This window comes from Apostichopus japonicus, chromosome 14 (assembly GCF_037975245.1).
Source record: "Apostichopus japonicus isolate 1M-3 chromosome 14, ASM3797524v1, whole genome shotgun sequence".
NCBI classification, from domain to species: domain Eukaryota; kingdom Metazoa; phylum Echinodermata; class Holothuroidea; order Aspidochirotida; family Stichopodidae; genus Apostichopus; species Apostichopus japonicus.
Genome location: NC_092574.1, coordinates 18,963,479 through 18,989,183, shown reverse-complemented (window position 1 = coordinate 18,989,183; position 25,705 = coordinate 18,963,479). Strand labels below are relative to the sequence as shown.

The 25,705-nt window shown below is 38.1% G+C and overlaps 3 protein-coding genes across 5 annotated transcripts; all 3 read left to right on the top strand.

Annotated features, from left to right (window-relative positions):
- On the top strand, positions 1-4,158 carry LOC139980137 (2'-5'-oligoadenylate synthase 1A-like). The gene is made up of 2 exons (XM_071991567.1): positions 1-258; positions 1,072-4,158. The coding sequence occupies exon 2, from the start codon at positions 1,074-1,076 to the stop codon at positions 2,394-2,396; it is 1,323 nt and encodes a 440-aa protein (XP_071847668.1). The 5' UTR covers positions 1-258; positions 1,072-1,073; the 3' UTR covers positions 2,397-4,158.
- Positions 4,159-7,784: 3,626 nt separating this feature from the next.
- On the top strand, positions 7,785-22,825 carry LOC139980130 (cyclic AMP-AMP-AMP synthase-like). 3 transcript variants are annotated; one of them, XR_011797456.1, is made up of 3 exons: positions 7,785-8,157; positions 8,806-14,635; positions 15,248-17,688. XR_011797456.1 is itself a non-coding variant. In XM_071991553.1 (2 exons), the coding sequence occupies exon 2, from the start codon at positions 19,738-19,740 to the stop codon at positions 21,055-21,057; it is 1,320 nt and encodes a 439-aa protein (XP_071847654.1). In that variant the 5' UTR covers positions 14,416-14,635; positions 19,736-19,737; the 3' UTR covers positions 21,058-22,825. The 3 variants fall into 3 exon arrangements, 2 of the variants coding, with proteins under 2 accessions (XP_071847654.1, XP_071847653.1); XM_071991553.1 differs by lacking the exons at positions 7,785-8,157; positions 15,248-17,688 and adding an exon at positions 19,736-22,825 and having other exon boundaries at positions 14,416-14,635; XM_071991552.1 differs by lacking the exons at positions 7,785-8,157; positions 8,806-14,635; positions 15,248-17,688 and adding exons at positions 18,699-18,923; positions 19,736-22,824.
- Positions 15,265-16,242, top strand: LOC139980090 (2'-5'-oligoadenylate synthase 2-like). The gene has a single exon (XM_071991466.1). It carries the CDS (start codon positions 15,265-15,267, stop codon positions 16,240-16,242), a length of 978 nt encoding a protein of 325 aa, XP_071847567.1.
- Positions 22,826-25,705: the final 2,880 nt, after the last annotated feature.

The following is a 25,705-nucleotide window of genomic DNA, read 5'->3' as shown; positions in this document are numbered from 1 at the left end:
TCGTTTCTTTGTTATTTGCTATGGATGAGACAATGATAATCTTCGCGTGATGTAATCAAATATATGACTATTAATTAAGAGAGTTCGGTGAGAATATCATCATTGGTTCTTTGGCAAGCAATTGGGTTGTATTGAATAACATAAACGATAAATTCTTACCCCCATTAAAACAACCATTTAAAAGGACACGAGAAATTGGAGAGGAATTTTCCTTTTACCTGAATATTATTCGGACTTGATAATTAAAGATTGAACTCGGTAAGTTGACTTACTTTATTCTTAATTTATTTAGTTCATGTCTGTCATATGCATCTACCACAGGCAATCGAAACTGGATGAATACTCTGTTTACGAGAGCAATTCGTCAGTCAGAGTACAAATCGGGGAACTTAATTTCGCACAAGCATTTATAATAAATTTATTTATTGTCGGTAGTATGAGTACAAATTTTGGACGAGAGCGAGTACATGCAAGCATGCATACGAGTACGAACATATTTCACGTTTGGTACCCGATAGTCATGTTTGCGATGGAAACCTCTGTAAACATAAATTTGAATGAAAACAGCTTAAATCGTGTAGTGTATTTTAGGCACTTTTTCAATATTCATCAAATAACATGACAATTGATCAAACTGAAGCATTCCATCAAGGCTTTGTCATGGAACGAGTGTTCATTGTGTCGTTTTCATCAATTTTTAAATACTGATATTTTTTCTTTAACAAACGGAGTTGAATTTGTTTACTGTAGGATCTGAAAGTGTAAAAATATGAACAAGATCAACGCTAGAGGCCGAAAAATTATTTCAATCTGGGATATTTATTTCTACCGTTTCGATCACAATTTAAAAGACTGCATGTAGGCCTGTAACCCTTTTCATTTTTAAACATAGGATTGACAGGTTTTGAAGTTATTAACATTGTGTTTCTTTTCTCTGTCATGGATGTTCCTTCCATAATATGAATTATAGAGAGGTATCTATAGATCCTGTAAGATCAATGGAGTCTTGGCAAAGTATTCAATATACGATTGATTTATTGTTTGCTTTGTTTTTGTTTTCGTATCAAACAGATATGTCTTTGAGCATTCAACTTAAGCAGTACGCTGATTCGCTGGCTCCGTCCTCTGATATCTTGGAGAAGGCAGGAGAAGCCACGAAGCTCATCCAAGATGTTTTACATCGACACTTGGGATCTCAGTTCTCCATCGATCGTATCCGACCACTCGGTAGCTTGACAAAAAAGACATCACTCTGGTTCAAAATGGATATCGATGTCATCATTTATCTCAATAACGAGATGCCACCGTTTAGTGAATTCAAGCAAAAGCTTGATGACGTCATAACCATGATTATTGATGAAGATTGCAAACAGAGTCCTCTGGGGTTGTCTCTGACCGTGAAAAGATTCGACGTGGATTTGTTACCTGCTAGAAATTTCTTGTATTCAAACGGCTACTCTGGGGAAACTGATGAGATAGGCGTGCAGGTTGCCAACACGCTAGAACATCTGAGGAACAACAGATCACTAAACTGTATGGATTTCAGCACGTCACTGTCCGAAGGAGCTGTAGCTTTCGAGCGAGATCATTCAGCATTTTCCCATTCCTTGTCGAGGCTCGCCAAGCTTTGGAGTACTACAATTGGGATTCCTGGATTTTCCTTTGGTCGCTCCTCTATCATGGAGTACCTTGGTGCGTGGGCTGCTGAGGAAGAGGAACGTCGTGGAAGTAGGGATATTCTGCAAGGGTTTCGTCGATTCCTGACGATGATAAAACAGTCGCACAACTTAAACATAGTTTGGACGAGATACTATCGAAGGACCGACATCCCAGCGGACATTTTACACCAGCGTCCACTGCTGCTTGACCCTACCAACCCGTATAACAACATGTTACAAGGAGCTCTTGGTGATAACCTGAGGCAAATGAGTGCATACGCAACGGAGACTTTATCCCGATTAGGCAAGTCAGAGAGGAACGAAGGGTTTAGTCTTAAGATGCTATTCGAACCTCAACCAACGTGGGAGGTTATGTTTAAATCTCGGCCGAAAGTCAAGACACCTCAAAATTTCTTGGTAGGCACTGAGCGAGAGCGGCTCTCATGGCCGAAGATCGACAACCGATCTGGAGCAAGAGGAGTAGATTCGAATATTGCTTCGAGTTATCTCTTTTCATTTACTGACATCGTTGCAGCAGCTGCTAAAATCGATGGAGACAGGGGCCACGGGCAAGGAGAAGATATTGCAGAAAAGGTCAAGTCGGAGCTCGCGCAGTTCATATCCTCTGGTACATGGTCATCATCGAGTGAACGACATGAGGACAAACACACGACTTTCACGATTCCCATTGGCAAAGATGCGAATGACGTCATTAAAATCAGTTGCAACTGGGTTTAAAGGTCGTTTGGAACATGAAGATATGTTTTCATATGCCATATAACCTGCGCTTTTTTATCTTTCAAGTAAATACAAAGTAATATGGAGAGCAAGCATTTCGTCTGATAGAGATAGATACAGAAGTATGCTTCTGCTTCCTGATATGTCTAACTTCAAATATTTAAAATCTAACCTACTAAAGAGTCGACGTATTGTGTAAGTTTACTCCTATGACGTTGCAAATTGCTTGGGCAAACTGCAAGAAAATTGATGCTTAGTTTACTACTGATTTTCGGCAGGTGAAATGGTACCTCCACAACGTATATGAGAACAGTCTAGTTTTCGTAACCTTAATGTTTATATTGTTTACAAAACGCGTTAAGTGTAAACTCATCGTGCAATGTACAACTTAATATGAAGTGATGAGCTGCTAACTCGAACAAACCGCTGGTAGTGGTAACTCGGGATGGATATATAGGAGGTGCAACATCGACCATTCCTGCTTCATTTTGATGGCATTTGCAGCGAATATATAGGTTCAAGTTTGTTTATCTTTAGCTTCGGGGGCATGTGTTAATTGTGTGATCAATTAATCACTGCATTGTAATATTCATGCCTAAAGTTTTAAAATTAATGATGCAACTAGACAGTGCGTTGTCATAATGTGATCTTCTGGTTTCCGTTTGTAGAAAGAGAGAAAGGAGAGGGGCGGGGTGGGACGGCGTAAGCGGAGGAGGGCGTCGTACTTCATTGTCTAAGTGGTGCGGTACGGCTATTGTTTTCTCCCACCCTCTCCCTCGTGGGCTGTTAGAGATATATTTGGTCCAATTTAATGAGGTGATATGGACAAAAAAATTCAACATAATTAACTCAAAAGTTGCAAAATATAACACCGTTTTTTTGTAAATAAGCACTCTTTAATATATATTAATTTTTAAATAGGAGGGGGTTACCCCTTCTCCAGACTAAAACATCCACCCATGGGGGGGGGGTTGGAAGGTCCCCAGGATGATGAAGGTGAAAGTTAGGGTCACCAACCAACAGGGGTATAAATCTATGTTAATGAGGTAGCAATACTAGGATGTTCACATCATGAATGGGAAATCCTTATGAGTAATCTTGAACATTTGAAGAAGCGCTCTGCAAAATCATAAGATATTGCTTCCCTATTCATAAGTTGTGCATAAGTTGAGTCAAAATGTCTAAAGCATCATTTTATATCATGATTTCCTTTTTACAACCCTGTAGCCAGATGTTAAACAAAACACGCTAAGTAAAACATTTTGTTTGATGAATAGAGATATAATTGGTAGATAGACAGCGATGGGTTTGCTTGCTATCATTTAACTCATTGCTATCATTTAACTTTGCACTTTTGCACTAACAATTGTTTTAGCAACTATTTCCAAATGACTTATAAAAATATCTTGTCTTTGGTAGGAAACTTTATGCGTGAGACAAGAATGTCATTGAGTCAATTTACATTGAATTACAGTAACCAAACAAAGAACGACACCTAAGCAGCGAACATTAAGTATACATGGCATGTCATAATTTGTAATCTTTGTTCGCATATGACACCTATTGTTTCAACAATTTGTTTCCAAGACCAGCAGATAAGAAACCGACCACAAATATTCATAATCCTATACTGGATATTATGTTTATTGAATCCAGTTATAAAGTTCATGTGATCAATATCCACATATGATATCTTATTCAATCCAATCGTGTTTCTTATATCATCTGATTAAAAAAGGATTAATATTCATCCATGATATCTGATTGAATCTCCTCATGTTTCTTATTTCGTCTGATTAATAACGATGGAAATAATTGACCGAATATAATGATTTAGCTTAAAGAATCAGGTTGTGTCTAATCTTAACCTTTGGTTCAGAAATCTTCGTCGTTTTAGGCACACGAACACAGTGCTGTCTAAAAGACAAAAACAAGTGAAGAACATTACCGTTTAATGACGTAAGAATAAATCCAATCACGAATAAAGTCAATTCAAGTCGGTTAGTCAATTTTAGAGAGTGGTCTTGCCGACGTTCTTTGAGTTTCGCTTCTTCCCTCTGTGTTTTCATGCAACAATGTAGCGGGCGGCAATAGAGGAGCGGGATCCACCAGTGGGGAGTAATGTCAGTACTACAATACAACAGCAGCTTCGGGACTGGGCTTTATATAGGGTCGGAGTCTTGCCAGCCACAAGAATACGTCGCCACTGCAAAACTTTGTCGTGTTGGCATTAACCTTGTGTTATAAAGATTCTTTGGAAACTAAACAGCCATAGCAATAGAGGAGCGGGATCCACCAGTGGGGAGTAATGTCAGTACTACAATACAACAGCAGCTTCGGGACTGGGCTTTATATAGGGTCGGAGTCTTGCCAGCCACAAGAATACGTCGCCACTGCAAAACTTTGTCGTGTTGGCATTGACCTTGTGTAATAAAGATTCACTGGAAACAGCTATTACATAAAAGAAAGGTGATCAACACGTCAAGTGAAATGTTCATTTCAATGTTCTCAAATAGCGCAATAGTAAAGACACATTCATGATATCACAATTATGCTAAAAATAAGGTTTCTTATAAATAGGGCGTTTTATATGAGTTGTTCAAGTAACAATGGACGCAACAACATATTCCTAACAGGGGAATCACATCTAACTTTCAAAACAAAGCCTTTTATTACCTTTATGCCAATTTATAAGGCATGCAGTGCACGCTGAATTATAATTATTATAATCACCTTATGGAGAATGTTGTTCGATAAGAATAGTTTAGAATTTAGGAAGATACCAATAGTTCATTTAAATAGACGACAGTGCAGAAGACATCAGTTATAATCGCTTGTACTGAGAATCGACAATTTCACTCAGTAACGTAACTCCTCTGCCTCAATAAATATCGATGCCAAATGGCACGAAATTATGTCATAATTTCTATAAGTACAATGCATTAATAACGGGCGATAATGTCTCATATATGTCAGCAATTGGGGGGGGGGGGCTGGGTGCTAGGGGAGGGGTTAGCTTGGTAGAGTGGTCCTGAAGCTAGTGTTTATATCACTTAATCTGACCTGGAACTATAATTATACATTTAGTACATACGTATACTCATATAGAAACCCAACCCAATCCAACTAGAACTTGAGGTATAATGGGTAACATGGTTATAACAACAACATGAATAGCAGCTTAGCACACAGGCTTAGCACCATATATGTATGTTTCAAAACTCCTATGAAATATATAATTATCACAAAAACACTTGAAAACTATCATGTATGCCATTGCTAACCATATTATATATTGAATACACAGTATAAGTTACTCATAGTGTTATATTACTTATATACGTGAAATGCAATATACTATAAAAGTATCAAATGCAATATACTGGAAAGGAGGTTAGCGAATGCTGCGTGCTTTATCTGGTGGCTTAGCAGATAGCCTCAGCGGTGTATGGGAGCGGTCCTTATTTAATTTACGCTATAAGCGTAATCTATAATCATGGCTTATTACAACCCAGGTGAAAAGTTCTGTTTCTCGTCGAGGGGTTGATCAGATGAGAATGAAACATTAAAAACTACAAGTCTCATGTAGCACAACATTTGAGCTCCCTTTATGAAATACACGAGTCATTATGAGCCTGATAGGCCAAGCGCCTACACGAGTCGGTCACAAACCTGGGGACATTTGATATTGTGTCCTTTACCCTTCATAAAGCGTGGGGAAAGTTGTAAGTTGAAATTTGTAAGCCATAACTCTTGCGGGCTTCTCCCACATCCGTGGTCGCTCAAGCGTCTTTAAAATGTTCTGCCTGATTATTGAATATTTGGTTGGTTATTGATTGGGCGGTACACAAATGCGACCCAAGCTGATCGACTCGTGTGCTAATCTCTGTCTTTGTTATACAGGTTGACTGTACAGGCTGACCGTGAGTGTGATTTACAGTTAACAGTATGATACGAATATCTAGCAAATACATTTCATACTGCGAGGCTTCGATGCCAGTATTTGCAGTATAAAGCCAGTGTTAAACATGAGGACACACGTAGTTAGTACAGAAGTGTGTAATGTTGTTATCCATAATCGATTTTGCAAGCATCTGTTCAAACAGAGGAATTTTGCAATGATCTCAATGTTGGACATTCCCTCTGTAATGCAATGACGTTTACTCACGTAATGGGGAATCCTCGATTTCTATTGCGCCGTACGGCAACACACAGTATACGTGCTGCAATTTTTATTTATTTATAAATACTTATTGTTATTCATTTATCGTTTCTTCTGATAGAAATTGGAAGGGAGGGAATGGGGAGGGACGGGTGGTGGGCAGGAAAGGGGAAACCAGAAGTTCTTGAAGCAATCAATACCAAGCCGACTTTAAATTGAAATTCGCAAATATCCTTTGTAGGAAGGGCTGGGGGTCCTCCTCAAGAGAAAAAAGAACCCCAATTGAATGGTGTGGTCTGAGTTATTCTCAGATATATATAACTCTAACTCTGTGCTAACTCTTTCCTTATGGGAGGACCAGATGCGAATGAATTTTTTTAATTATATAAAGATTGGGTGCTGCCGTGTTCACTGGAGCCGACACCTATGTACAGGGTTGTACGGGGTAGAAGTCAATTGGTGCATCGTGATACATCATATTTAAAACAAACTTTTGGTATGTACAAGTAGCTCCTAACGCAAGGTTTTGCCAGCAAATACTTTGTGTGGTTGAAATAATGGTGCGTTGGGGTAAGGAGGGGTGGGGATGGGTACAACCGTAGTATTGGCTCAAACCTTCTCCAACTGAAGCATCACCCCCGACTGACGACCGGGTGTCGGGATAACCCCACCCGCCACCCCCTGAGCGCATGTCACTGGGTCTCAACAAATGTACTCATCTCGAAGCCGATCGACTCTCACAGAAAATGTTATATATCCCTGACGGGGTGTATGAGGGGAGCTAGGAAGCAGAAATCAACAAAGGTATTCATCTCGAAGCCGATCGATTCTCACAGAAAATGTGATATGAATAGGAAGCAGAAATATATTGTAAGTGTTCATAACTTCCAGCGATGGCTATAGCAGTTTAGACTCCTGCGTGTTGCTCAACTGTAACTATAGAGTTATTGAATGGAAATAAAACTAAAAAGGAATTATATTGCTTTTTGTATTTTTGATGAAAGCTCCCCATCTCGTGTGAACTCGTGTGATCATAGTTTACCTAATATCAACAACCCTATACAGACCCACATTCGGCTATGATGTGAATATGAACTATATGCGTTATCATTTCGTTTTAGTCTCCTGTGACTACTATTCACTCTCTAATATACGACCAGCTTGGAGAGCACTGTCAATATTTTGTAGGTTTTATACAAACAATAAGGGAATCATAAATCCAAGCCTGTTTGCTAACACTGACGAAATCAGTCAAAGGTCATTTCTTAATTTAACACATGGAATTCCCAGCCATTGTACCTTGCTCGAATAATAAAATATGAAACACAAGTTTATCGCCACCATATATCATATTTAGTCACTAATATACATTGATTTTTCTTTGTTTACGTCTCCCATGCAGATGTGAGTTGATGTAGACTTAACCGCATTAGTCGAATCAGTCAAACAAAGTTGAACAAAGTTGTCTAACAATATAATGGTAGTACTATTATATTGTTAGACAACTGTGGCAGGAATAAAAGCCAGCGTTGTGTATATTGGCCCAAGACTACAACCAACGTTATCATCTTCAAGATTTCATGATCTGGACCATCACTGGTGAGTTCATCTGCTTAAAAACAAACAAATAAATATTACTGAACGAAACTTTCATATATACCTTTCTGAAAAGATAACGTAAAATGAAAATACTCGTGAAATTTGTTACACTGCATACATGCGTGAATAAGTTTGGCTATACTCTTTCATAATTGTCATCTTGACGTAATATTGAGGGTGGCGCAGGTTCTTAATATCCCGGCTATAAGGAGCATATGCCGTACATGTAGTTAAGTAAGCTATATTCTACAGTGGCGTGCACATGATTTGAAATGTGACCGGGGGGGGGGGAGGTGTGGCGCAGGTTCTTAATATCCCGGCTTGGGGTGAGGTAGGGGCATGAACCTAAAAAAAAACGTTATGGAACGTTAGTAACTATTATAGTTTGCATCATACATTTGACAGTTTCTGGAAATCAGTAACCAGGAATTATGATATCAACGGGCAATAACAAGTTATATGGGTAGGGGCGAACATAAGTCTGCATGGGATCCGGGTTACATCCCCGTGTCCAACATTGCTACGGGCCTGAATCTATATAATGCATAATCATATCGTCAAAGAGCAAACTTAATGTCGATGCGTGAAACACCAAGTACGAATACAAAACGTCTATTTTAAAATTTACTTTTGCATTTGTTTATGTAGATATTTGTCAATGGATCTACAGACGAGATTAAGGAATTTTGCCCAAGAGCTTGCACCGAGTGAATCTACTAAAAAAAGAGTAGACATGTGCACAAGTCAAATACGAAAGGGACTGGAAGATTACTTTAACGGCAGGTCGACATTTAATCGACTTGAAGTCTTGGGTAGTATTGGCAAGAAAACGTCCGTATGGATTGATATGGACATTGATATTGTTGTATATTTCGATGACGTCATCCCTCCTTTCGATAACATCATCGAAACACTAAAGTGTTTTGTAAAGTCAAATTACAATAAGAATTGCAAAGTGACCGAGCACGCTGTAATGTTTGAATACGGTGAGTTCTCTATCGACTTGCTTCCAGCGACGAATTTTGTTCCAAATTGTTATAATTATTATTGTGATTATAATGATAGAGAAGGAACAAAGATTCAGGTTAATAATGCCTTGGAGTGTTTAAACTCTAACAGTAAGCTGCGACATAAAGAATTCAGTTCTAGTTTATCAGAAGCGGCTGTAGGTTTTCTTAAAGAGCAGGATTCCTTCACACATTCACTTTGTCGGCTAGCCAAATATTGGGTAATGACTGTTCCGCTAAAGGGATTCTGTCCGGGTCGTTCTACAATTATGGAGTTACTTGCAGTTAAAGCCGCCGAAGAGACTAAACTAGAACCAAGACAAAATATCATACAGGGATTTCGCACATTTCTTTTCATAGTTAGAAAAATCAATGAACAAGAAATTTTTTGGGAACGATACTACAGAAAGAAAAGGATCCCTCTTGATATTCTGAACAAACTTCCATATTTAATTGATCCCACCAATCCATTTAACAACCTACTCAGCCCGAAGGTCGTTCAATACCTCGAACAAATTAAACTGTTTGCTAATAATACACTTCGTCATTTGAAGAAAGCAGAATACAACGGGGACCAAGTAGACCAGTCGTTTACCGTTAAAGAGATATTCTTTCCTTTATCAAGATTTCAATATCTTTTTGACGAAGGAAAGAAAAATCCTGATTTCTTTGTTCTCGGCTTCAAGAAAATGGACTTGCACATGCCATCGATAAAGATCCATTCTCAGACTGCAGAACCGACGAAAGTAAAAACAAAAGTCAAACCATTCTTCCGCATGCTCACGTCCTTCATGTGTGCGATTTCTGATCAGGTCAAAGAGAGAGGTAAAAAAATCAGCCATTGTAACGATCAATCGGATACGCGGTTTATGCTATCGAACATGGAAGACTTCATTGGTGGTGATTGGTTTGATTCGGCGGACGAGCACGACGAACGTGATGTTTCAATCTACATACCAATTTCACGGGGTTGCACGGAAGATGTAATTGTTGTTAGTTTCGATTGGTGTCTCCATCAGGCAAGTGAGACCATTGGTGAATGTGCCAGTGACGATGAGACTGACAGTGCTGAGGAGGTTTTTACGTATGACGATGAAGAATGTTGTATTACTAAAGCATATAAGTACATTATAAGTAAACTCTGTGGTATGGATATCGAAAGCCAGCCTGAATCTTCTCCCTTGATTGTTTCTTTTCCGATCATGAGAAATCGAGCAAATAAGAAGAAAAATAAGCACCACAACGAAGTAAATGAACTTTAAAAGATTGCATTATTCTCGTTACAAGAAGCTCCACATGCATAGGCATTTAGGTCTAGCCATCATACGTTTTCTTGTAGCTTTCTATATGTTTAAGGTAAACTTCACAAACCCATAGAACTATTATTATGGGCATTAAATTGATAAACTTAATAGTTAATATTAAATACATTTTGGCCATTTTATCACTTGTTAAACTCGTGGTTTGCAGGCGAAACCTGATTGGAGGTGATACAATATCGCTGCATTAACTGTGACTCAGACCAGTTTAGAAATTAATGAGTTTGAAAAGTTAAAATATCGACAGTTTATGTTAAAATTTGGTTTAAACAAAATCCAAAATGGAAAATTTAGTTTTCACAATAAAATGTCGACGTTTTAAAAAGAGAAAGATATATACTCCGTCAAAATGTTGAAACGTCGGTAAAATCTCAATGTCAGGAGAAGTTTGAGACAAAATTGACAAAACTTCGGAATAATATGACGAATTTTCGACTTGTCTCTATTTTTCGAATTTTCATATCGAAGCAGCTCGAGAAATTACTAAATTATAAAAACTAACAGTACAGACGTTTGCGTTAAGAGTTGAAATTTTGATTCCAAAATGTCTGAAAGGTCAAAAGTCTGAGGAAAAAGGTCAGATAAAGTTGAAAGTCCAAATTTGAAGATAAAAATGAAGAACAAGTCGAACCTTTTATTTAAAACTTTCAGAATTTTGTTAGGAAAAAGTTGATATTTTGAACTTTCGAAAGGTAAAATTCGAAGATAAGCTAGTAGTTATATGATGAAAGCAACTTCTGATTTGGATAACTGTATAACTTATAATAATAATATATATATAGCTTATATATAATAACTTATAATTCGTCAGGGCAATCAACGCCTCCCAAATCACATCCCACACTTTTTGATCACTTTCTTCGTCACTGCTGTAGCAATTTTGACCTCACTGGACCAAAGGAGTGACAATAGCTAATCAAAGAGTATAAAGAAGTGGAGGTAGTGTTTTTTACCAGTGTTATTCCAAACAGTCAAACCACAAGAAACTTTTCACAAAATATCTTTCCATTTATGTTACAGGTTTGAAGTTGATTCTTCTTAATTGGATATCGCACTCTTGCGATATAAGTGTTATCTCTGAATTGACGTAACTTCATGTACGTTTGCTAAATTTGTTGACTTATTTTCTCCTATAAAGAGAGCGATTTGCCTTCATCAAAGGATGGATAATTTCGAAAACAAGACATGTTGGTGAATATATTATATATGAAAATGGCGGTCTAAGACTTAAACAAAATCGGGTAAATAGTGAGTTTTTGACATAGTGTCGTAATGTTGTAGTGAGGAACCTCAGACACCTTTTACTTGGGAATCAGTTTCAACGACTGCAGGGTCACAAGCCATCTTTTTAAATGAAAGGATTCGCTACTGTCGGTCCCATATTGGAGTGGGTCGAATTGCTAGTCTGCTTGGTGATCTTTGAATTATGGGATTTTATTATAGACTTTAAATTTTTCGTACAGCTGTAACTGACTATCACGGTGTTTCTGTTAAATATTTTGTGAGGCCTGTGGCGCCGAGGGAAGTGCTTTGTTAGGAAACCTAACCCCTAAAACACTGATCCATCCCACTGACTAACAATTATTAAATTTAAAAAAAAATATATAAAACCCGTCCGTAATATTGAATTACTATATTTAATCAATGTAACCACTTTATCAATGTAACCACATATGTAATCACATATGTAATCAATTTAACCAAGACTTCAAGTTTCCTTAATGCTCGGTTCGTATCCCGTAACGTTAACAATTCCCGAACGTTTACTATATCAAACCTATCAAACCTAACCCCTAAAACACTGATCCATCCTCAAGATTCCTTAATATTCGGTTCGTATCCTGTAACGTTAACAATTCCCGAACGTTTCCTTTTGAAATATCATATTTAATCAAGGTTGGGCGAAATGACCAGACTGGTTGGGCGAAATGACCAGGCTGGTTGGGCGAAATGACCAGGCTGGTTGGGCGAAATGACCAGGCTGGTTGGGCGAAATGACCAGGCTGGTTGGGCGAAATGGTAAGGTTGGGCGAAATGGCAGTTGGGCGAAATGGTTGTTGGGCGAAGTGTCCTGCTTCCGTTTGGGAAACGAACATAATAAAGTAGGATAGAGAGGTTTTGTTTCTAAAATGAATCTAATACGTGTCTCTTGGTAACAAAAATACATAACTTAGCATAAATACATTACATACCTTAATACTTAAAGTTAACTTAGCGCGCACGCAAGGTAACTCGGCTACCGCTGGGCTCTCCGTCGGGGTGTCAAATCCCAGGGTAGTCGGTGTTGATTAAGTAACCGTAGTGCGGGTGTGGCTGGAAGCTTCCGGAAGGCGCTTTACGTAAATAACAGTTCCGGAAGAGAACAGGACCAGGTAAGGTAAATGACAAGTCCAGAAGAATGGTATCCAAAAGAGAGTTAAGAGAAAGTCACACACAGCGTGGATGGCATGGTGAAGAAAGGCCGGAACGGAAAAGGTGGGTTTTGTAAATGTTAGGCAGACATAGTTGTTTTACGTGGCGTGACGTACAGGTTGGTGCCACTGGGAGAAGAGACCGAGCCGCTCCTTGAAAACTAATTTATATGACATTCGGTGAGGTTACTCGACCGTAGCTTAGAACTGCACTGATTGTGCTCTACGTTTACAAATTAGCATAATAATATGTATGTATATATATATATATATATATATATATATATATATATATATATATATATAGTGCTTGAATAGTAAAATGCATACACTGTCCATATTTTGGTAGTACCAATCATTAAATTGACGGGTTGTATACTAATTCTCCGACCATTTGTATCTCTAACTCTGACCTATTAAAACTTGACGTATGGCCTTACCTCCCAACCTATTATGCTATGTCGATATCACGAATTGCTTTCTTGTCCGTCAAAATAAACCTGCCTTGGACTAATATATAACAGTACATTGTGTTTTATTAATTGATTTTACCATATATAATTATTTCAACAAAAATGATGTATGCGGTTTGACTAAACCAGATGCGATTGAAGAGGCCTCATTCGAGCGAGAAGGGGACGGGATGCACAAACTTCCATTAGGCAGTGGGACATTTTTTAAGTTACCTCAAAACTTTCCGACAAAATGGATCATCTGAACATTCTGTTCCACAAAATTCATTATTTGAATGTCTTTTTCCCTTCAAGATGGAATACACATTTTAATTGCAATCTTTCTTAGTATTTCAACAAACTTCTCAACTTCTGAGGAGCATGGACATGTACAAAGACGTGTACAAGAAACATGAACAAACATCTACTGTGTACGTATCATATAATTTTCACACTGTAATGCAGATCTTTTAAATGTAAATTCTTTTCAAGTCTATTTCTGCTAAACTTTGTCATAACCTTCAAAATGGTCTATGTGCATGCTCAATATTGTGTTGAACATAAGAGTCGTCCTGCCCATTTCGTAAAAACTGCGAAATATTTGGGGGAAAACTCAATAATTATATAGAAATAGCGAGAGGAAGAGGTCTTGATTCACGTCCCCTTCATACACAAACATGGATTTCATGAAAGGAAAAGACTTTGCATTCACTATTAGCGGATAGGTTTCGATTCAGACCATTTCGTTATACCATTGTGTAATTGTCATCGCATATTTGATCAGTTAGATCACTATGCAAAAGATATTATGAAAATGACGAATTTTACGGGTTTAAATGTGTATTTGCAAACCTTTTTTTACATCACCGTCCCGAAGCATGGGCAACGCCCCCGATGAAGTGTGACAATCCTTCGATCGCACTGTTTATAGAAAAAAATTATGTCTGCAGTTATTCACAAATTAAATGATTGAACTTTGCATAGTGCGATTTCAAAATTGGGTATTCCCAAATGTCGCAATGCGTATAGTCCCTGTTTGTTATGATTTGCTATGGATGAGACAATGATAATCTTCGCTGGTTGTAATCAAATTTATGACTATTAATTAAGAGAGTTCGGTGAGAATATCATCATTGGTTCTTTGGCAAGCAATTGGGTTGTATTGAATAACATAAACGATAAATTCTTACCCACATTAAAACAACCATTTAAAAGGACACGAGAAATTGGAGAGGAATTTTCCTTTTACCTGAAAATTATTCGGACTTGATAATTAAAGATTGAACTCGGTAAGTTGACTTACTTTATTCTTAATTTATTTAGTTCATGTCTGTCATATGCATCTACCACAGGCAATCGAAACTGGATGAATACTCTGTTTACGAGAGCAATTCGTCAGTCAGAGTACAAATCGGGGAACTTAATTTCGCACAAGCATTTATAATAAATTTATTTATTGTCGGTAGTATGAGTACAAATTTTGGACGAGAGCGAGTACATGCAAGCATGCATACGAGTACGAACATATTTCACGTTTGGTACCCGATAGTCATGTTTGCGATGGAAACCTCTGTAAACATAAATTTGAAGGAAAACAGCTTAAATATTTAATGATTTAATTCAGTAAGTTGACTTTCTTTTTTCTTCTTTATTTATTCAGTTCATGTCTGTTTTAAGCCGTATGGTAATTATCATTTTATATTTATATAAATCCTACATGCGTTTATCCCATAACCCTGGTGGGAACAGACTTCAGACGCCGCAGCGGAAAGTGTGAACAGTTTGTAAATTATCACGTACTCATTAATATCAGTGGATACAGAATATAAACCGGCAAAATCACATGCATGAGTCCTTAAATAAAATAAAATAAAATAATTCTATCTGCGTTGTCTCCGTAGGATATACTCCAATCATCATGTCATTGAGCAAGTATTTACGTAAGTTTGCGGACGGCTTGGCGCCAAACCAAGATATGCTTGACAAAGCTGGTCAAGCAACTGATATGATACAACGTGTGCTTCAAGACACGCATGGTCTCTCTGTTGCCCGCGTAGTACCTCTGGGAAGTTATGCCAAGAAAACTTCTCTTGGATTAAAGATGGATGTAGATTTGCATGTTTTCTTAAATGATGAAATGCCTCCATTTACAAGTGCCAAGAGAAAAATGGTACAGACTTTGAGAAGATCGTACAGTAACGTTCAAGAGGGTTCGCATGCCTTTAAGCTAAAAGTGAACGGGGTTGACGTTGATGTAATCCCAACAGTGAATATGGTCAATAAATACGTCAGGGAAGGTAACACGGTGGCGGAAAACCAACTGGCAAATGTCCTTTATTATCTGAAACACATTGCAGGTCCAAACGTAGATAAGAAACGGGACTTCAGTACTTCTGTGTCAGAGTGTGCAGTTGCCTTTGAGAAGAAACACAGTGCCTTTTCACACGCTATGTCTCGCTTAGCAAAGTACTGGGGAAATCAACATCCGTTCAATTTGAAAGGAAAATCCTCCATCATGGAATATCTCGGGGCACGTGCTGCGGAAAATGAAGAGTCTCATGGAAGTCAGGATCTTCTCAACGCGTTTAGAAGATTCCTTAACATGGTTGAACAACCACAGAGTATTTGCGTCTATTGGGATGATTTCTACTCTATAGCCGACATTCCACAGAAAATAATAAAGCAGCGACCACTACTGCTTGACCCTTCTAACCCGCACGATAACTTCTTCAAAGGAGTTTCACACGACCAATACCACCTGTTGAGTCACTCTGCTAAACGAACTTTGACAGAACTGAATGAAGCTGAACGCAATGGAAGTGTTCCTGCGATGTTTAAGGTTGATGGAGCTTCCAGGTCCGAAAATATCACCATATTTTGGCCTAAATCGATATAAAGAATTTGCTAAGTTTGCTTTTGAATATATTAAAACGGAATGTGGCAAAAGGTTTGTGATAATACAGCCGTAGATGTCGAATTATGATTCGTCAACAAGTGTTCCTTGTTAATTTTAGTGAAAGAAAATTATTTTACTCATTTATCTTTAAATAACATTCCTAACTTGCACTTGTCTATTCGAATCGTTTTGTAAAGTAGCGAAAAACCTCAAGCATGAAAGTCAGACGTTCAATTATATATTTTGTTCTAACTTTTTAGCAAAGTCAAATAAAATGCCAGTGATGGTGATTGCCGTAGAGGAGAGTGGAAAGTGTGTTGATAACCGTTCCTCCAGTTTCTGGTTATTTTCAGTACAGTAGATTACTTTTCGTTCAAATGCCTATTGTATCAATTTTTGTCATATTTTAGTGCAAGGTGGTGATCTCATGAGAATTTCTCGATTAAAAACATCATGACCAGGATTTCTATTGGGCCCAAATCGCCGAATTGATATCTTTCCTGTCACTCTAACATCACCCTACCACTCATCCATCTCCCAAACTCTTTAATGTAAAATCAAAGGTCCATCGTAAAATCCCAATGGCCATGATATAAGTACTAGGCGTTAGTTGCACTTTCTCTTTTCTGTCTTGTAATATTTTCAAAATGAATGTAAGCCTACAGTGATAACACTGAATCCAACGACAGTATGAAGTCGTGTTTAAAACTTCCATATTCTTAGATTGAACATTTCCCACAGAAACCAAGCATTTTCAAAGCCAATACAAAGAAGGTAAATAATCTTCGTAATTGTATAAAGTAAAACCATAGAAATTGGAACTCATATGATGATGTTACGCTTAGACTTAAAATGTTGAGTTTTGTGATTGAAGTTATTGAGGATAGATGTTGAGTCAATGTATTGTGTATGCTAATGTACTGAAAAGAGCAACTACTCTTCTATTTTGAGAATAGCAGCAACTCCCCTACTGCAGAGTGATATAACAATGACGTTGCACACTCTAAGCCAATCTGAAGGATCGATTAACCTTTCGGATCTGCTAAATATTCATGCTTTGTAGTTTTTATATATAAATAATATTGTTCATATTGACGAATGTGGATCGATGTGTCCGTATTTACCCTGTTTGTTCCTGCCTAAGGAATGGTGTCGTGTTTCTTGTAACCTCCTTATCATTCTTAACAGACAAAGACAATTTATCAGTTATTTTTGCTATCACTGAACTTTGCATACTGAAGTTTCAGTAATTGGTTATTTTTAGGTTTCCTTCGTTGGTGTATTAAGATTGTGTTAAATTTCCGCCATTGGTTTAATATGCGAAATTATTTGGTGAAGCTTGTCATATATTGCTATCATGATATGTGGATATCACGATTAGTTTTTTTGTCCGTCAAATAAACCTGCCTTGGACTAATAAATAACAGAACATTGTGTTTTATTAAATGATTTTATCATATACTTATTTCAACAAAGATGATGTATGCGGTTGACTAGACCAGAATCGATTGAAGAGGCCTCATTCTAGCGAGAAGGGGAAGGGATGCACAAACTTCCATTGGGCGGTGGGACATTTTTTGAAGGCGAAAACCGAAACGTTACCTCAAAACTTTCGAGCAAAATGGATCATCTGGACATTCTGTTCCACAAAATGCATTATTTGAATGTCTTTTTTCCCTTCAAGATGAAATGCACATTTTACTTGCAATCTTTCTTAGTATTTCAACAAACTTTTCAACTTCTGAGGAACATGGACATGTACAAAGACGTGTACAAGAAATGTGAACAAACATCTATTGTGTACATATCAGACTATAATTTTTCACCATGTAATGCAGATCTTTGAAATGTAAATTCTTTTCAAGTCTATTTCTGCTAAACTTTGTCATAACCTTCAAAATGGTTTATGTGCATGCTCAATATTGTGTTGAACATAAGAGTCGTCCTGGCCATTTAGTATAAACTGAAAAATATTTGGAGGAAAACAATAATTATATAGAAATAGCGAGAGGGAGAGGTATAGATTCACGTCCCCTTCCTACACAAACATGGTTTTCATAAAAAAAAAAAAAAAAAAAGACTTTGCATTCACTGTCAGCGGATAGGTTTCTTGTCAGACCATTTCGTTATAACATTGTGTAATTGTCATCTCATATTTGATCAGTTAGATCACTATGCAAAAGATATTATGAAAATGACGAATTTAACGGGTTCAAATGTGTATTTTCAGACCTTTTTTTGCATCACCGTCCCGAAGCATAGGCAACGCCCCCGATGAAGTGTGACAATCTTTCGATCGCACTGTTTATAGAAAAACTTATGTCTGCAATTATTCACAAAATTAAATGATTGAACTTTGCACGTGCAGTTCTATTTCAAAATTGGGTATTCCTAAATGTCGCAATGCGTACAGTCCCTGTTTGTTATGATTTGATATGGATGAGACAATGATAATCTTCGCGGGATGTAATCAAATTTTATGACAATTAATTAAGGCAGTTCGGTGAGGATATCATCATTGTTTTTTTGGCAAGCAATTGGATTGTATCGAGTAACATAAACGATTACATTCTTACGCCATTAAAACAAGTTGTCTAGAAATTTACAGGGACACGAGAAATTGAAAAGGAATTTCCTTTAGCTGAAAATTATTCGGGCGTGATATTTAACGATTGAACTCGGTGAGTTGACTTTCTTTATTCTTAATTCATTCAGTTCATGTCTGTCATATGAATCTACAACAGGCAATCGAAACTGGATGAGTACCCTGTCTACGAGAGCTATTGCAGAGTACAAATCGGAGGACTTAATTTTGCACAAGCATTTATAATAAATTTCTTAACTGTCGGTAGTATTAGTACAAATTTTTGACTAGGGCGAGTACATGCAAGCATGCATACGAGTACGGACATATTTCACGTTTGGTACCCGATACTCATGTTCGCGATGGAAATCTCTGTAAACATAAATTTGAATGAAAAGAGCTTATAACGTGTAGTGCATTTTAGGCACTTTTTCAATATTCATCCAATAACATGACAATCAATCAAACTAAAGCATTCCCTCAAGGCTTTGTCATGGAACGAGTGTTCATGTCGTTTTCATCAATTTTTAAATACTGATATTTTTTCGTTATTAATCGGAGTTGAATTTGTTAACTGTAGGATCTGAAAGTGTAAAAATATGAACAAGATCAAAGCTAGAGGCCAAAATATTATTTCAGTCTGGGATATTTATGTGAAACTCTACCTCATCGATCAGAATTTAAAAGACTGCATGTAGGCCTATAAACCTTTTCAGTTTCAAACATATGATTGACATGTTTTGAAGTTATTAATATTGTGCTTCTTTTCTCTGTCATGGATGTTTCCTTCCATAGTATGAATAATAAAAACATATCTATAGATCCTGTAAGATCGATGGGAGTCTTGGCAATGTTTTCAATTTACTATTAATTTATTGTTTGCTTTGTTTTTGTTTTCGTATCAAACAGATATGTCTTTGAGCATTCAACTTAAGCAGTACGCTGATTCGCTGGCTCCGTCCTCTGGTATCTTGGAGAAAGCAGGAGAAGCCACGAAACTCATCCAAGATGTTTTACATCGACACTTGGGATCTCAGTTCTCCATCGATCGTATCCGACCACTCGGTAGCTTGACCAAAAAGACATCACTCTGGTTCAAAATGGATATCGATGTCATCATTTATCTCAATGACGAGATGCCACCGTTTAGTGAATTCAAACAAAAGCTTGATGACGTCATAACCATGAATATTGATGAAGATTGCAAACAGAGTCCTCTGGGGTTGTCTCTGACCGTGAAAGGATTCGACGTGGATTTGTTACCTGCTAGAAATTTCTTGTATTCAAACGGCTACTCTGGGGAAACTGATGAGATAGGCGTGCAGGTTGCCAACACGCTGCAACATCTGAGGAACAACAGACGAGGAAACTATATGGATTTCAGCACGTCACTGTCCGAAGGAGCTGTAGCTTTCGAGCGAAATCATTCAGCATTTTCCCATTCCTTGTCGAGGCTCGCCAAGTTTTGGAGTATCACAATTGGGATTCCTGGGTTTTCCTTTGGTCGCTCCTCTATCATGGAGTACCTTGGTGCATGGGCTGCTGAGGAAGAGGAACGTCGTGGAAGTAGGGATATCCTGCAAGGGTTTCGTCAATTCCTGACGATGGTAAAACAGTCGCACAACTTAAACATAGTTTGGACGAGATACTATCGAAGGACCGACATCCCAGCGGACATTTTACACCAGCGTCCACTGCTGCTTGACCCTACCAACCCGTATAACAACATGTTACAAGGAGCTCTTGGTGATAACCTGAGGAAAATGAGTGCATACGCGACAGAGACTTTATCCCGATTAGACAAGCCAGGGAGAAACGGGGGGTTCAGTCTTCAGATGCTATTCGAGCCTCAACCAACGTGGGGGGTTATGTTTAAATCTCCAAAAGTCAAGACACCTCAACATTTCTTGGTAGGCACCGAACGAAAGCGGCTCTCACGGACGAAGATCGAGAAGCGATCTGGAGCAAGAGGAGTAGATCCTAGTATTGCTTCGAGTTATCTCTTTTCATTTACTGACATCGTGGCAGCAGCTGCTAAAATTGATGGAGACAGGGGCTTTGGGCAGCGAGAAGATATTGTAAAAATGGTCAAGTCGGCGCTCGAGCAGTTCATATACCCTGGCACGTGGACACCAACGAGTGAACGACATGAGGACAGACACACGACTTTCACGGTTCCCATTGGGAAAGATGCGACTGACGTCATTAAAATCAGTTGCAACTGGGTTTAAAGGTCATTTGGAACTTGAAGATATGTTTTCATATGCCATATAACCTGCGCTTTTTCATCTTTCAAGTAAATACATAGTAATATAAACAGCAAGCATTTTGTCTGATAGAGATAGATACAGAAGTATGCTTCTGCTTCCTGATATGTCTAACTTGAAATATTTAACATCTAACATACTAAAGAGTCGACGCATTGTGTAAGTTTACGACCTACGACGTCGCACATTGATTGGCAACCTGCAAGAAAATTGATGCTTGGTTTACTACTGATTTTCGACAGGTGAGAGGGTACCTCCACAACGTCTATTAGAACAGTCTAGTTTCGTATCCTTCGTGCATATATTGCTTAAAAAACACGTTAAGTGTGAAATTATCGTGCATTGTACAAGTTAATACGAAGTGATGAGCTACTAACTCGACCAAACCGCTGGTAGTGGTAACTCGGGATGGATATATAGGAGGTGCAACATCGACCATTCCTGCTTCATTTTGATGGCATTTGCAGCGAATATATAGGTTCAAGTTTGTTTATCTTTAGCTTCGGGGGCATGTGTCAATTGTGTGATAAATTAATCACTGCATTATCATATTCATTCATAAAGTTTTAAAATTAATGATGCAACTAGACAGTGCGTTGTCATAATGTGATCTTCTGGTTTCCGTTTGTAGAAAGAGAGAGGAGAGGGGCGGGGTGGGACGGCGTAAGCGGAGGAGGACGTCGTACTTCATTGTCTAAGTGGTGTGGTACGGCCATTGTTTTCTCCCACCCTCTCCCTCGTAGGCTGTTAGAGATATATTTGGTCCAATTTGATGAGGTGATATGGACAAAAAAATTCAACATAATTAGCTCAAAGTTGCAAAATATAACACCGTTTTTTTGTTGTAAATAAGCACTCTTAAAAATATATTAATTTTTAAATAGGAGGGGGTTACCCCTTCTCCAGACTAAAACATCCACCCCTTGGGGGGTGGAAGGTCCCCAGGATTATCAAGGTGAAAGTTGGGGTCACCAACCAACAGGGGTTTAGATCTATGTTAATGAGGTACCGTAGCAGTACTAAGGTGTTCACACCATGAATGGGAAATCTTTATGAGTAATCTTGAACATTTGAGAGAAGCGCTCTTCAAAATTATAAGATATTGCTTCCCTATTCATAAGTTGTGCATTAGTTGAGTCAAAATGTCAAAAGCATTATTTAATATCATGCATTCCTTTTTACAACCCTATAGCCAGATATTAAACAAAACACGCTAAGTAAACATTTTGTTTGATGAATGAGATATAATGGTAGATAGACAGCGATGTGTTTTGCTTGCTATCATTTAACTCATTGCTATCATTTAACTTTGCACTTTTGCACTAACAATTGTTTTAGCAACTGGGTATTTCCAAATGACTTATAAATAGAACTTGTCCTTTGTTGAAACTTTATGCGTGAGACAACAATGTCATTGAGTCAATTTACATTGAATTACAGTAACCCAACAGAGAACGACACCTAAGCAGCGAACATAAATTAAGTATACATGGCATGTCATAATTTCTAATCTCTGTTGGCATATGACACCTATTGTTTCATTAATTTGTTTCCAAGACCAGCAGATAAGAAACCGATCCGAGCAATTCATGATCCTATACTGGATATTATGTTTATTGAATCCAGTTATAAAGTTCACGTGATCAATATCCACATATGATATCTTATCCAATCGTGTTTCTTATATCATCTGATTAATAAAGGATTAATATCCATTCATGATATATTATTGAAGATCGTTTCTTATTTCGTCTTATTAATAACGATGGAAATAAAAGACCGAATATAATAATTTAGCTTCAAGAATCAGGTTGTGTCTAAAGAAAAAGCTAATATCTACGAGGGTCTTTGCCTTTGGTTCAGAAATCTTCGTTTTAGGCACACGTATACAGTGCTGTCTAAAAGACAAAATAAAGTGAAGACCATTACCGTTTAATGACGTAAGAATAAATCCAATCACGAAAAAAATCAATTAAAGTCGGTTAGCCAATTTTAGAGAGTGGTCTTGCCGATGTTCTTTGAGTTTCGCTTCCTCCCTCTGTATTTTCATGCAACAATGTAGCAGGCGGCAACAGGGGCGGCGATTTGTTTAAAATATTGGGGGGGGGGACATTGCTTTGGTACAGGCGCGTATCCAGGATTTTCTAACCGGGGGGCGCGAATTACTATCAAAGCGGAGCGCCACCATTGGTTGGCGCGCAGCGTACAAGAAAATCTCTGGTTTGATAGCCCCCCCCCCCCCCAGATCACCGGAAATGGCACTTCTCGGACTTGAAAATGACCAATCAGATGTACACTTTTGCCTGAGAACCAAGTTTTTCCCAATAGTTTTTTCATCCATAACCTTTTTCAAGAGTGTCACCAGTCACACATCATGTTCGACCTGATCGCATCTCCTGTGGATCATTGCTTTCGTAGGTAATACTACGCAACGGCACGCAATACCCGTCAGCCCCACTTTTCAAGGTTTTAAGCCCATTATTTGTTCAGAATTTAAATGACCCCTCCCCCCATATCAATCGCAAAATGTTTCCCCCCATTCAAATTTCTGGCTACGTCGCTGTATACGATTGTACGTACTTACACTCATACACAAGAGATGTACAGACATTATGATAACAATCATGAGTGACAACTGCTATACGGTCACAGGTCACAGAAACGACCACGAAGAGTCATTTACCTCATGCAGCATGTGTTGGATGAAGGTTTAGCCCCCGCCAAATATGATTTGGATAAATAATCTCACGCATTATTTTCTATTTATAGCAACACAAAAAACTATGCCCCCAAATATTGGGGGATATTAGATACTATATCCCCCACCTAAATTATTGGGGGGGGGGGGGACATGTTCCCCTGTCCCCCCATGATCGCTGCCCATGGGCCGCAATAGAGGAGCGGGATCCACCAGTGGGGGGTAATGTCAGTACTACAATACAACAGCAGCTTCGGGACTGAGCTTTATAGGGTCGGAGATTACCAGCCACAAGAATACATCGCCGCTGCAAAACTTTGTCGTTGGCATTGACCCTGTGTTATGAAGATTCGTTGGAAACTAAACAGCCATTAATATAAAAGAAAGGTAATCAACACGTCAAGTGAAATGTTCATTTCAATGTTTTCAAATAGCGCAATAGTGAAGACACAGTCATGATTTCACAATATGCTAAAATAAGAAGGTTTCTTATAAATAGGGCGTTGTTCAAGTAACAATGGACGCAACTACATATTCCTAACAGGGGAATCACATCAAACTTTCAAAACAAAGCCTTTTATTACCTTTATGCCAACGTATAAGGCATGCAGTGCACGCTGAATTCTAATTATTATAATCACATTATGGAGAATGTTCTTTGATAAGAATAGTTTAGAAGTTTAGGGAGATACCAATAGGTCATTTAAATAGACGACAGTGCAGAAGACATCAGTTATAATCGCCTGTACTGAGAATTGACAATCTCACTCAGTAACGTAACTCCGCTGCCTCAATAAATATCGATGCCAAATTGCACGAAATTATGTTATAATTTATATAAGTGCGATGCATTAATAACGGGCGATAATGTCCCATATATGTCAGCAATTGGAGGGGGCTAGGGGTGGGGTTAGCTTGGTAGAGTGGTGCTCAAGCTAGTGTTTATATCACTTAATCTGACCTGGAACTAGTATACATTTAGTACATACTTATATTCTCATATAGAAACATAACCCAATCCAGCTTAATCCCGGGCACCCTGCCCAAATAGCGTATAGAGCGAATACTCCCCATCCTTCTCTCCCTTACCCATTCAACGAGCAATTAAGACATGCACCAACCTTACGTAGCAACACATATGAACCTGATAATTAATTGAAACCGTTTGAAAACCAGTTTCGTTTATAGTATTTACTGCAGTTTCCTGCTCGATTGGTTACGGGCCAATGGTAACATTGAAATTACGTTCTCAAGTGATCGCTATGCAGACTAGTGTTGTGTACATAACATAATATGTACATAACTACTAAATTAGAACTTGAGGTATAGTGGGTAACATGGTTATAACAACAACATGAATAGCAGCTTAGCACACGGGCTTAGCACCATATATGTATGTCTTAAAACTCCACTGAAATATATAATTATCTCAAAAACACTTAAAAACTATCATGGGTGCTAACCATATTATATATTGCATACAGTATAAGTTACTCATAGTGTTATATTGCTTGTATACGTGAAATGCAACATACTATAAAATATGAAAAATAATATACCGGATAGGAGGTTAGCGAATGCTGTGGGTTTTATCTGGTGGCTTAGCAGATAGCCTCAGCGGTGTATGGGAGCGTTTCCTCAGTTAATTTACGCTATAAATGTATTCCGTAATCATGTCTTAATCCAACCCAGGTGAAAAGTTCTGTTTCTCGTCGGGGTTCTGATCAGATGAGAATAAAACATTAAAAGCAACAAGTCTCATGTACGTAGCACAATATTTGAGCTCCCTTTATGAAATACACGAGTCATTATGAGCCTGATAGCAAAGCGCCTACACGAGTCGGTCAATAAACCTGGGGGACATTTGATATTGTATCCTTCACCCTTCATAAAGCGCGGAGGGGGGGGGGGGTG